Genomic DNA, 13,390 nt, shown 5'->3' with positions numbered 1-13,390 from the left:
TTGGCCTTCATCATCATTCCCTTCAAGTTCCTCCTCGATTCCCGAATACTCGGAACCGGTACTTGAAGAGTCAGTTGCGTCAGGCTGAGCCGGGAGATATCCTCGAGCAGTTAACTCCAGCGCTCAGACATTGGCTATTTCATCATTGATATCAATGACGTCCGCTTTGGCCTCCTCCAAGGTTTTTCTCCTCATATAATACATAGAGTATGTCTTTTCAAAGAAGAGGGAATCCCCTTGGTGTTGGAGCTTTGCCTTGAGTCTGTCAACCTCGGCTAAAAGTCCATCTCGCTCGGATCTTGTGGTGCCAAGGCTAAGATCAAGATCACGGATTATAGATATATGAACCCAGTTTTGCTCCATGAATTTCTTATACCTCTCTTCCATCCAGGTCTACTTTTCCTCGGTAGCAGCAGTCTCTTCAGCTTTGTAGTTCAAGGCTGCCTCCAAATTATTCACTCTTTTAGTGGAGGCAGACTCGCGCTCGCTAGCAGCAAGCATAACATCTTGGACCTCATCCCGTTTAGACTTAGCCTCTTGAAACTGTACATTTAGCTAAGTGGCTTCTTGGCTAATGGTCATCACTTCTTGCTCACTTTGCTGCAACCGAGCCTCTAGCTAACTTACCTCAGGATCTTTTGGTTCCAGCACTGGGAGGCGAGCAATAATTTGGTTCCTCTCAGATAACAACAGATCCCGCTCGAACATATGTCCCTCTTTATCAAAGATCAATCTCTGAAGGCCCTCAAAAGCAAGGAAGTTGGCATGCAAAATGTATATCGAAGTCAGAAACCCTGTTATAATAGATGAATAAAAAACAAGCAGTAAAAGAACAAGTGTGGTACCACTGCCGCATTGTGCACGGCATTATTCAACATACACTCACACAAAAGGGAGTGTATTTTATTCTTATCCTGTTCTTAAGCCAACAACTTCAGATAGTTGGCAAGCTCCACCATCCTGGACAACATATGGCACCCCTTTGAAATCGAGAGAGTGACACTCATCCTCCCTCGGGGATCTGGAGAAGGAGGTGAGTAGTTGTGCCCTAGATTTTCGTGCTTAGGGGATTGGGGAGGAGAAACATCCTATTCTCGGGCATCTGTGGACGGTGGAGGAAGCGGAGTGGATGATCCGGTGATGGAAAAGGTGCAACTAGTATAGAAGGGCATGGAGTTGTTAGTGTTGTAGGTTGAGAAGTAACTACAACATGGGCAATGTTGATTATTGGTTGCTCATCAACCAAAGGCACAAAAGGCCCAGTTTTCGACCTTACAGGACCAGAAGCAGCAACTAGTACCAGGAGCGAGAATCAGCATTCTCTACTATCTCCATTTCTTCCCAAAGCGCTCGGACCTCGCCTTTGGTTGGGGTTCTAAGCTTTCCAGATTGAGCATTTTGTTGAGATGATGAAGATCGTTGTCTCCGTTAAAGGAAAGCCTCTTCATCACTAGCTTCCCCGTCATCATCAATGACCATAGTAGCTTCGGCGAGGTCGGCCATGACCTTCTTTATTTTCTTATTTTTATCCTCATCTGAGGAAGAACGTCCCCTTTTTGGTTGCTTATACTCTAGCTGGAAACCCCAAGAGGAAGCACCTGCACCGAGGCAGATCCGAGGGCACCGCTCCGAGTAGGAGCCTCTTGTAACAACCTCGCAGGCTCCGCGGGATCGGCCAAAACCTAGACTTCGGGGCCTGTAATAGAACCCTGCGGGAGTCCTGAGTCAAACAAAAAAGGTATGGTTGGCAAGTTTTCTTATGTACCTACATAGGCGGAAAGTAGAAATAATCAGTTTACCGTAGTTCTTGATCTTCTACCCGTATTTCGGGCTACTCTTTCCATCAAATTGTCTCTCGCGTAGTAATATCCAGAATCTTCTAAACCCATTGGTCCAGGCCTTCAACCCTAGGTGGTATCCACCGAGTAGATGAATAACAAAAACAAAAGGGTTAGCAATGACACTGGACAACCTTTTTACTAGGAAAAAGATAGACTACAAACTTACGTAAACGACTCCATGATTAGGGAAAAGATGAAGTTGTGGCTGAGATGATATCCCTGGTTGCAATGATGAAAATCGCTCCATCCACGATCATTATCATCATCCATACTGGTAAGCAGAGCATGGTGGCCATGCTTGCTGAAATTTGTTACTCCCCTATGGAAGATTTTAGGGGAGTAAAGGTTCATAATATGTGCCAGGGTTAGGGTTTTCTCTATCTCCGTGCACAACCGGCGCAGACAAGCCACCGTTCGCCATACAGAGGGGCCTACTTATGCCAAGCAAACCTGATACCGGCGGCATAACTCCAAGATCATGGGGTCAAGTCCCCCGCTCAAAGAAAACGGAACCAAAGTGAAGGGGTACATATAGACATACGTAAAACCTTTCTTGGTGAAGGTAACCCGCTCTACTAGGTTAGGGAAATGATGTTTAGGTCATGGCAGTTGTAATCCTCCTTCACAGTAGGAATACTGGAAGGGCGAATAGAAGAAGGATACCTACTAACAGCTCAGGTTCGAGGATTCGCAGAAGGAAACTTCTCTTGGAAATCATTAAAAATGCTCAAGTATTTTGTTATGATGGTGCTTACCGTAGGGGGATCAACATCAACATCAAACTCTTTATCTTTGCTTCTCTTGGGGCCTCCACCAAAGAGAAGACTAGCGTTCTTAAAAGATTCAGTAAAAGAAGCTATAATAATAAGAAGATGATAGAGTTTTTTGAAGAAAATCCGAGAGAGATGGAAGTAGAAGGAAGTTAAGTGCAAAGAGGATAAAAGAGCTTATGAAATTCTTAGAAGTAAAATAGGCAAAATGATGCGTATAAGTAAAGATATAAACGATTAAAATCGTGGTCATTATTACCTCAAGAACCGGCAAAAATATTATTGAATCATGGGGCAATATGTGTTCGAGGTATTAAATGCGAGTAGACGTGCGTCAGAGACTGCTCAGAGGGTTTCGGAAAATTTTCCGCCAAGAAAGGAATCTTTACCAACTTCCCAATGACACAAAGATGTATCACCGGAAAGTAGGGGGACTATCTGTATAGGGTAAAATTGGTTTATATTAAATGTTCAAATTATTACGTGACACGTGGAACCGGAGACATGCAGAAGATAAATCGAGTAAGAACCAAGACCGGGACAACAACTACAGTTGGTGTTGGATAGACACCGAATGGAGCATAATCAACGGATTGTCAACATATGACATTTAATGAAGAATGTTCCCTAGTATTTAAATAGGTATCTGTTACAGAGAACTTTGGCACTAATGGCCTGCCGTTACACATTCATCAATGACCCCCTTTTTTGTCATTTAAGATGGGCTTGAACCTAGGATTTTGTTTCCTAGGTATAACTATAAATAGTGGTTTCAACAACCATTATAATGACACGGAATTTTGGGCAAAACTTACGCTACATTCCATTCTCAAGCTAAAGAATACAACTTTACTTTCTGTTTTATATTGCTATTATTTCTGTACTCGGAGGCATCGCTCCCGGAGCCAGACCTGCCATTTCCTTTGATCTTGACGCTAAGTCTCTTCTTTACTCTTAAGACCCGTTTGGCCATAGATTTTGCCAAAATAAATTTGGATTTTATTTGGCAAACACATGTTTGGCCATAGATTTTGCCTACATTTTGGCAACCTCCCAAATTCCAATTTGGGCTAAAATATCACTATTACATTTTTTAAAAATTGCCCAAACTATTGTATTTTATAAAAGAGCACACCATTTATTATTTTGTAATAATATTGCTTTGTCTTCTCGGCCACCTGATAGTGTATCATGTAGTTCATTATAAAAATGATAATTTTGTATCAAATTTATTTATGTTCAGGACTATGATTTGCGATAATATAATGAATGTTATTGATAATGGTATTGTTGAGTATTTGCGATAGTTTTTAGAACTTGTGGGTATAAGTCATGTTTCATGTTTTTTCAAAATAAATCTGGGAAATATGTTTTGAAAAGTGATGTCCAAACACATTTTCATCTTCAAACTAAACTTCACCCAAATTAGATTTTTCAGAACAAATTTGGGAATCTATGGCCAAACGATAGCTTATTTGTTTATCATTTTTGGATCAAATTGGTTCGCTTGTCTATATAAACCAACGTAACAAATTAAACTGTACCGTTTTACGGGTAATATGAAGACTTTTGAGATATGTGTCTACTTAAATAAGCCATAATATTTGTATGACCGTAAAACTTTTGAAACATGTGGTTTGAAACATGTGAGAATACTTGTGTGACTATAAATACTTCCTATTAAGAAAATATAAAAAATATCTATCTTTTTAAAATGGATTAATAAAAAAATAATGGCAATAGAGTACAATATTTGATTCGCTCCCATACCTAATAAGTCAACCAAACCATAGAGAAGGTTATGGGGTTAAAATCCTGGTTATACATACCTATTACCATTCTTCTTTTAGAAATTTGGTAACATTCATCCCCTAAAGTTTCATTTTGAAAGTGTGCATTCCCTTTCTTGGAAGCAATATTTTTCTTCTTGCTTTCCAAACTCGCACCACATTAAAGGCAGCTGTGCTTGAACTTGAAGCGTTAAGGAAGAGGAAAGCCATGACAGTGGCAGCAGGAATTGGATACGCTTTGTTAGCTCTCGGCCCTTCCCTCTCCCTCTTCGTCGCTGTAATCTCCAAAAAACCCTTCTTGATTCTCACTGTTCTTTCGAGGTAATAGTCTTTTATCTCTACTGTGCACTTCCAATTCAGGGCTGCTTGTCTGAAATATTACTTAAAATGCGCAAAGATTTTTCCTTCAAATGCAGATTTTCTTATTCATAGGTGTGATTTGTTTATTGTAAATGCAGACATATACTTTTCATTTCTTTGTGGCAAATTTGGTGGTCTTTTTACTTTCATGGGTATGATTTGTTTTTTTCTTTTTTTTGACAAGTAATTAAATATTTTATAAATTTATGCACTAAGCCAGTGCATCAGGCATAATTACAGGTTATGTAAACCCTCGATTGTGTCTAGCATTCCATCTACATCATGTTCAATTACCAGATTGCACCAAAAAGCTAACAAAAAATACTTCTCTGTTCAAGGCTGTGAATGTTTCTCGTTGTGCCTTCAAAAATTCTATTGTTTCTTTCAAGCCAGACAGTAGGTATGATTTGGTTATTGTAAATGCAGATATATTGTTGTCGTTTATTCCTTATAAATTGGTTATTTTTTCTTAATTTGGTTACTGGGTGTGATTGGTTTGTGGTAAATGCTGACATATAGTTGTCATTCTTTGTTCATTTCATTATTATAGCAAATCCCTTTGTTGCCCAGTGCTTTCTTTTTGTATAAGTACTAAGGATAACTATATGAGCTACTGTTATTACATTTTAACCTCATATGATGTTTTCTTCTGCTGCATTTGTGGCTCAGTGTTTGTCAATTCGTACTGTGGTTTGTGTTGTGCTGGTTTGCAGATTTCCATGTACTAGTATTACACACTTCTGATTGTTGTATGTGAATAATTTTTCCTTTTCTTCCTTTTTTGGGCAGTACATTGGTATGGCTTATGAGTCTGATAGTAATGTCAGCACTATGGAGAGCTTTCCTTCCACTGAAAACAGCAGCATGGTGGCCGTATATGATCCTCATACTCACTTCTGTTGGTTTTCAAGAAGGGCTTCGTGTTCTCTTCTGGAAAGTTTACAAGTAAGTCGGCATACAACTAATGTCTTGTGTATACTTTTCTATCTGCATTGGTCAAACTAGTTGTAACTGAGTGAAAGTCGTAGGTGATATAGATATCACTTAAATCAGTTTCTTTGCTGAAAATTTTATGAAGAGGAGTAGAAATGCAAAAATAGAAGATAGATATCTTGACCTTAATGCGATTACTTGTAGCTTTCCCAAAAACTTTTGTAGTTTTATACGCATGATTGATTTTCTATTAAATGTGAAGGACTTGCATATGCATGAAACTCACTTAATTTCCAGTGCAAGAGGTCGTCAAAGTGGCACTCTATGAAAATGTGAAGGATCTCTCATATGTATTAAACTCATATACAAAACCATGGCCCTGTGCAAGGATGACATGGCAAACCGAGAAATGGTCAATCACCTCTATCAGAAATGTATTAAACTCATAGCAATTCCAATGCTAGAGGTCATCAAAGTGGCGCTCTCTAAATTATTCTGTGAAAATGTGAAGGACTTGCATATGTATTAAACCCATATAATTTCCAGTGAAAGAGGTCATCAACATGATGCTCTCCAAATTAGAGGCATTATTTATCCCCACCAGACCTAGTGTTTCGCTACCTGGACCAAGGTCATACTTTAGTTAACATGATTGTAGATACTTGCACTCATTGTGCCAGTTAATGAACTGCTTGAGAAAAGAATGTGTTGAAGCTAATGAATAGCCTGTTTGGCCAAAAATTGAGGTGTTTGGCCAAGCTTTTGGAAGGAAAAAAAGTGCTTTTGAGGAGAAGCAGAAACAATTTTTGAGAAGCAGAAAAAAGTAGCTTCTCTCCAAAAGCACTTTTGAGAAAAATATACTTAGAAGCAGTTTTCAAAAGCTTGGCCAAACACTAATTACTGCTCAAAAGTGCTTTTCAAATTAATTAGCGAAACACAAACTGCTTCTCGCCAAAAAGCACTTTTTTAAAAAGTACTTTTGAGAAAGCACTTCTCAAAATAAGTTGATTTTAGAAACTTGGCCAAACAGGCTAGAAGTAACTGAAATGCAGAAAGGAGTAAGGGTAGCACTTTTTCTTTTTGAATAACCACAACTTTATTAATATGTGCACTTCATCTAAGAAAGGACAAGAGTGGGTTGCTCTAGTGGTGAGTATCCTCCACTTCCAACCAAGAGGTTGTGAGTTCGAGTCACCCCAAGAGCAAGGTGGGGAGTTCTTGGAGGGAGGGAGCCGAGGGTCTATCGGAAACAACCTCTCTACCTCAGGGTAGGGGTAAGGTCTGCGTACACACTACTCTCCCTAGACCCCACTAGTGGGATTATACTGGGTTGTTGTTGTTGTTGCACTTCATCTAAAAAAGATTTATTAAAATGTGCACATCCTTTTCATGAGTAGGGGATGGTCCATGTTTTCCTTGCTATGGTATGGAGACTTGGTGTGTAGCTATTTCTTTTGATACCCATGCATGCATTTATGTCTAGGATATATGTCCATGTCTTCCATGTTGGAAATAAGAAAACTAGTACAGAGGAATGTAAACTCATATTATCAAATATGATCATGAAAATTATTTTTCTAATAAGAAATTGGTAGAACATCCTTTCTCTTCATTTTACCTTTTCCTTCTTCAGCATAGCTCCTCTATTTATTATTTTTAATCAACTTGGCAAAAGTTCAAGAATGTGAACCAAGTTGATTATATCTTAATTCTTGCATAAATCTTCCTAACAGCCTTGTCATGTCATGTCAGGCATGAATGTTTTGGTCAAATTCATGGTTGTCTATCCCAATCTCCTTGTAAATTGTTATGGTTGGTCTTTTGGGAGAACTAGGTTACGATTTTTTCTGCCAAGCAGAGAATCTTTTGGTACCATAAACCTAACAAACATGCAGTTGTAATTACAACTGCTATTGATTCTTGAGAATTGAGATGTCTTTTTCATTTTACAATTTGCTAATCTGCATCCCACTTTAGCTATATTTTCTTTAGATAACTGAGAAATCTCATGTGAGCTAGCTGCTTAAGCCCAATTATGCTCACCGGTTTGAAACTGGGGGGACTATGGGCTGGACCCTCTACCCCGATCAGTCAGTGGCAGGATTCAAACTCGCGACATGCGTGTAACCTACATTTCCAGCTTTAGCTAATTCTTGAACTCCTAGTCATAATGAATCTAAAAGTACTACTTCTGTTCCCCATGAAACAATGCTTTCTTCTTCGCTCCAAACTGAGAGTGGTCCAATCCTCACTTCCCCTTTGTCACATCCCCGTGTTTCTCTAGTTTCAGTTCGAAGCATCATTGCTTGGCATGTTTTTTTTCATTTGATAATTTCCTTTCGGACTGGGGCGTTGCTGTATTTGAAAATTTCCTGCTGCTTTTGCTTGCTTATAACTGTGACCTCAAAAGACTGGTTAAAATTTGTTGGGAAGAGCTTTTATGGCTTCCAATGCTTTTATCCTACTATTATGTAGAATTTACCCTTAACTTTGTATCCCATGTTGTGTTATGTCAGGAAGCTGGAGGATATATTGGACGCATTTGCTGACAGGGTCTCTAAACCTCGTCTCTTTCTAACGGACAAGATGCAAATTGCTCTTGGTAGAATGCTGAGGATATTCTCGATATGTCTTTTGGTTGCTAGTATTTAGTTTTGATACTTTTGCCATCTCCCCTAGAATTTTACTGGTCAAAGTTTTCTTTTCTCACTAAAGTACCTAACAGGCTAGCCAAAATCAGTTTGGTCATTGATTGTCATATGAGCTACTTCTACTAGATGGTCCCAAGTGTTGAGTGTGGTAAAAAGATAGGGGGATTTGCTTTACAAACTAACGGCAGTTAGCTCGATATAAATAACCCCTTTTACAGTTTAAACTGTTAATAGATATTCTGTTAATTAGAATAAACATCTTTAAGGGTCATCGTTATTCATTGTGATTCTGAATCCGCGACACGTTTAGTCAAAATAGTGCTGCTGCAGTGTTGTTATTTGCTAGTGGGAATGCTTAATCTGGGGTTCTATCTGTTTGTACCCCTTTCCAGCTCCAATTTGTTTCAATTTTCTAGTATTGTTTTGATCTTTTCATTTCTGGTGATTGATAACGTGAATTACTGTTATGCTATTAGATATCTGGTGTAGATACTGATATTCTTTCTGTTGATCTTCCATCAATTTCTGATATGTGTTTACATGCAGCTGGAGGTTTGGGACATGGTGTGGCTCATGCTGTGTTTTTTTGCCTTGGCCTTTTGACACCGTCGTTTGGACCAGCGACATATTATGTAGAAAAATGCTCAAAGATACCCTTTTTTCTTGTTTCTGGTAAGAGAAATCTGCTATTTCTGAGTTCCACTTTTATTCTTTTGGAAACAGCTTCTGAGTACCTTGTATTATTGATCTTTAGTGATCTTCCTATATGTAAAAGAGTTTGAGCACCGACCCAAAACTTTATTGACAGTGAATAGAGTAACTTAGGACTATTATAAACCTCTTTGGATATCCATACACAACTAATAAGGTTTTATTCTTTAACACCCATCCACGCGTGTAACTCGGTTCTAGAATACTTGAACACTTTTTCATTTTATATTTCATATTTATTTAATTTTTATGTTTTTTTTAAAAAGAAGATTCAAGAGTGGGCTTGTAGTAGAGAGAAAGCTCAATAGGCTGAAGAGTCGGCCTGGAGCAAAGTTAGTGACTCAATAGGTTGTATTCGGAGAGAGAAGCCTAGAGCTTCTTGATGTGCTAAGTTTTTTTTTTTTTTTTGATAAGGTTGATGAGCTAAGTTGAGATAGAAGTGCGTATAGGCAATATAGTAAGTAGAGAGAGTGTGTCTGATGACGAGCTTTCCTAAACTTTTTGGCTCCCTTTTCTTGGTGCTGCCATACTGTTTAACTTAAAAAATAGTGTGCAGAAGGGAATAGGGCATGTTGCTATATTGTTGCTTACTACCTATATGGTTATGCAGTCTTAAAACACTATTTGTATTCTAAATTGCAGCAATTATAGCCCTTGCATTTGCTACGATCCATACTTTCTCCATGGTTATTGCGTTCAGTGGGTATGAAGAAGGAAACAAAGTGGACCAGTGTTTTGCTCCTGTTGTTCACTTAATTGCTGGCATGTTGGTAAGTATCTCTAGATTGTCTGATTCCCAGCTTGTCTCGCTTGTGTATGTGAAATACTTTTTCTTTGTTGTACTGCATGTTAACTGTGAGTAATGCTCATGTATCCAAAAACGAGTTCTCTTGGTTTTGACAATCTAGTTTCTACTTTTCTGGGAGAAGTGCTCAATGTTTAGATATTCTAAAGGCCCGTTTGGACATAAAATTTGATGGAAGTTTTTTCCAAAAAAATTTCACTTTTTTTCGAAATCAGCGTTTGTTCATAAAATTTCCAATTTTCACTTGAAGATGCATTTTGAAAATTTTCGAAAATTTGAAAAACTCCAGAAAGCTTTTTTTCAAAATTTTCACTCAAATCACTCACAAAACTTCAAAAACAACCCAAACTGAAATTTATGTCCAAACACAACTCTAAATTTCAAATACCATTTTCACTTGAAAATGTTTTTCACCATTTTTTCGAATTTTACAATTCTTATATCCAAACGCCTACTAAGTTATCTACTCAAACATTTGAGAGGAATGTTTAGGTACAAAATCTTTTCTCTGTGCTTGTAAATTACCATAATGTGCAGTCAAAGAGTTTCTTAAACCTTTTTGAATGACTTTTCTTTGCATAAGGTAGCATCTAGTAAGTGCTGACCAATACAAACTAGAAAATAGCACCCATCCACCCCAAAAGGAAAACTAGAGAAGTTCAAATACAAGAACCTTTATCAGGTTGAGCATGATATGTGCTATATTTTCAACTCATAATTTGTCCAATTCATGTATATCCTTTGTTTGGAGTTTGGACTGAAGTAAAATCTTACATCGAATCTCTAAGAACTTTCTTGAATACCACCTTCGCCCCAGCAGATATAAGGTGCAGCTGAACTCAGGCTTAAGAATCAGCTATAGTAGTAGCTGTCTGCACGGATTATATGTATTGGGTGCAGAATTGAAAGATGATAGTAGCCTCCATCTAGGAATGGAGAGAAATAGCTAACCAAGTAAAGCTAAAGGGATTAACAGCTTTAGCTTCTTGGCATAGGAAACCAAGAAAGTTTGGGGTTATTTAAGAGGAGCTTAATGTTTTCCTAATGAAACAAAGTGAAACTCTGCTACCCTTAGCAGGGGCGGATGTAGCTACTAGAGTACGGGTTCAACTGAACCCAGTAAGTTTAATACGGAGCGGAGATATATATATATATATATATAAAAGATCACCAAATTTCAATACATACTACATCTTGAACCCAATGTATAATGAGTTCAATGGTAAAAATATAAAGATTGAATCCATCAAATTAAAATCCTGGATTCGCCTCTGACCCTTAGTGAACGACATGATTTTCATATGCATTCTTAAAGAGTGCATCATGCTTTATTGCAACAAAAAGACACACCAAACCTTTAGTTCAGACAACTAACTACTGAGCTCAATTTATTAAGGATCTGGTAACCAAAACATTTCCAAGTCAGATCTGCTTATTTTTGGAGGGCTCTAGCATAAGATCAAAAATAGAAGCAGATAATTCCAGCAATTAGTGTGGCTTCTGATTTTTTTTTTTAAATGTTCAAGTCCAATAAAATTTTGTATTTTGTGCCTCACACAACTCACACTAGTTGTATGAGGCCTCTTTTTTGTCTCACAATTTTGTGGTCCCAGAATTTTGTGGACCCGGATGTGTAAGATATGGGTCCACAAATGTGTGAGATAAAAAGAAGCCTCACAAAACTAATGTCAGTTGTGTGAGGCACACCGTAAAATCACTCAAGTCCAATCATAACAAGTTACATTTCTTGTTTACTGAGAGTTGTAGCTTTTACATTTTTCATGCATGCATATCTTTTAGCAAGATAGAATTTGAAATAGATCCTACAAGATAAGGAGAGATAAGTTAAAAGGAACTACCCTAACTGGCGTACTTTTCATATCCTGATTCCTCAGGCAGTAAGATCTGCCAAAAGAGGTTCATTTCTTCTTATTTGTTTGAGATCAGTGGCTTGACCATACAATTCAATGTCAGTTGCTGATTTTATTAATGTACTGTTGATCAAGTTAAGTAATTACAGTGAACTTCATAGATTTACTAATTTGAAGAAAAACATAAGCGAATTCGAGTGAATTTTGATTAAATGGCGATCTATTGCTGACCTTTGGTTTGTTTTCAGACGCTGACAAATCTTGCATTTGGAGGCTGCATGATTGGCATTCCGCTTCTCTATTGTGTAGCAATCGTGACCTTGGTACATTGCGGAAGGATGGCATGGAGGAGATTGATAGATAGCCGAAGCAGGCAATGAAACTTTAGCAATGGCCACTAAGCAAGGATAACCTTTATCTTATGCTTGGTTAGTGACAAAGATTAGTAGTATATTGTCTAATGCACGGAGCATTTTAGTAGTGTATTGTGTAACTGGAACTGTATTCTTGTACACAACCGTGAAGTCGTGAACCGCCCCTCATCTGTCCCCTTAGCACGTTTAAACTCCCCCCCCCCCCCCCCCCCCCCACACACACACACACACAAAAAAGTCATTGCAACTTTTGAGAAAGGTTCCTTTGCTGCATTTCAAGAACCTTGAGTTGAAAAAAGAAAATCTGATATAGAAGGATGGACAATGGGAAAGTTGAAGAGCAAACAAGAATATAACTTCCTTGAGCTATTTTGTTAATTATGTACAAGAAAAAACAGCAGGTGCTTAATCAGCTTTTCTTAGTTGTTGGCTCTTAAGTTATTAATCAACTCCGTTATTATACAGAAATGGTGGCTGCCTTTCCACTTCTCCTTTCTGCTTATGCGTCTTAGGAATAATTTTAGATATCTTCTGTTCAGTTGAAAAACAACGTCAATACCCAATCTCTTTAAAAATTGACCATCAACTGCAAGCAGAATAAGGCCTCATTTGTTCGCACTTAATGGAGGTCTTAATCTTGATTATTCAGTTCTCAGTCATGAAGTGCGTTTGTTTTTTAGATCTGAATTTTAATCATTTAGATTTTAACCATTAAATTTGTTTAATTTTAAATCTTACAACCACTTGATGGGTCTGAATATATCTTAATGATTAAGATCATTAACAGAGTCTTAATTATACATTCAAGAGTTTATGTAAAAATTACATTTACCATTACTCCATACACTTTCACCGCTAGCATTGCTATCGGGGTAAAATTTAAAAATAATTAGATTTACAAGTGGTAATTGAAAAATAGTCACAGATTCAAAAGTAATCGAAATTTAGCCACTTTTCTTGTAAAGATAAATTTGAGCGAAAATACTGTTCAAAATTCAAAAAAATATTCCAGCATAATATACTGTAGTTTCAGCATAATATACTGGTCCAGCATAATATGCTGAAAATTCATACACAGGTGTTCCAATCTCCAGTATATTATGCTGAAACTTTTTGTGTTGGAGTTCCAGCATAATATGCTGGAAGTTCATACACATGTGCACCAATCTCCAGCATATTATGCTGGAACTTTTCGTGTTGCAGCAAAATAATGACTATTTTTCAATGACTTTGCAAATGATAGCTATTTTTCAATTATCAATCCGACAACTGACTAGCTCGTGC

The 13,390-nt window shown here is 37.7% G+C and overlaps 1 protein-coding gene across 1 annotated transcript; it reads left to right on the top strand.

The window, feature by feature from the left end:
- The first annotated feature begins 4,528 nt into the window (after positions 1 to 4,528).
- Positions 4,529 to 12,574, top strand: LOC104117979 (gamma-secretase subunit APH1-like). The gene is made up of 6 exons (XM_009629135.4): positions 4,529 to 4,722; positions 5,551 to 5,706; positions 8,211 to 8,296; positions 8,892 to 9,017; positions 9,699 to 9,826; positions 11,981 to 12,574. The coding sequence occupies exons 1-6, from the start codon at positions 4,610 to 4,612 to the stop codon at positions 12,110 to 12,112; spliced, it is 741 nt and encodes a 246-aa protein (XP_009627430.1). The 5' UTR covers positions 4,529 to 4,609; the 3' UTR covers positions 12,113 to 12,574.
- The last annotated feature ends 816 nt before the right edge of the window (positions 12,575 to 13,390 follow it).

Source organism: Nicotiana tomentosiformis, chromosome 6 (genome assembly GCF_000390325.3).
Source record: "Nicotiana tomentosiformis chromosome 6, ASM39032v3, whole genome shotgun sequence".
Lineage (NCBI taxonomy): Eukaryota > Viridiplantae > Streptophyta > Magnoliopsida > Solanales > Solanaceae > Nicotiana > Nicotiana tomentosiformis.
The sequence above is the reverse complement of the archived record's forward strand: the minus strand, read 5'-3'. Positions and strand labels throughout refer to the sequence as shown.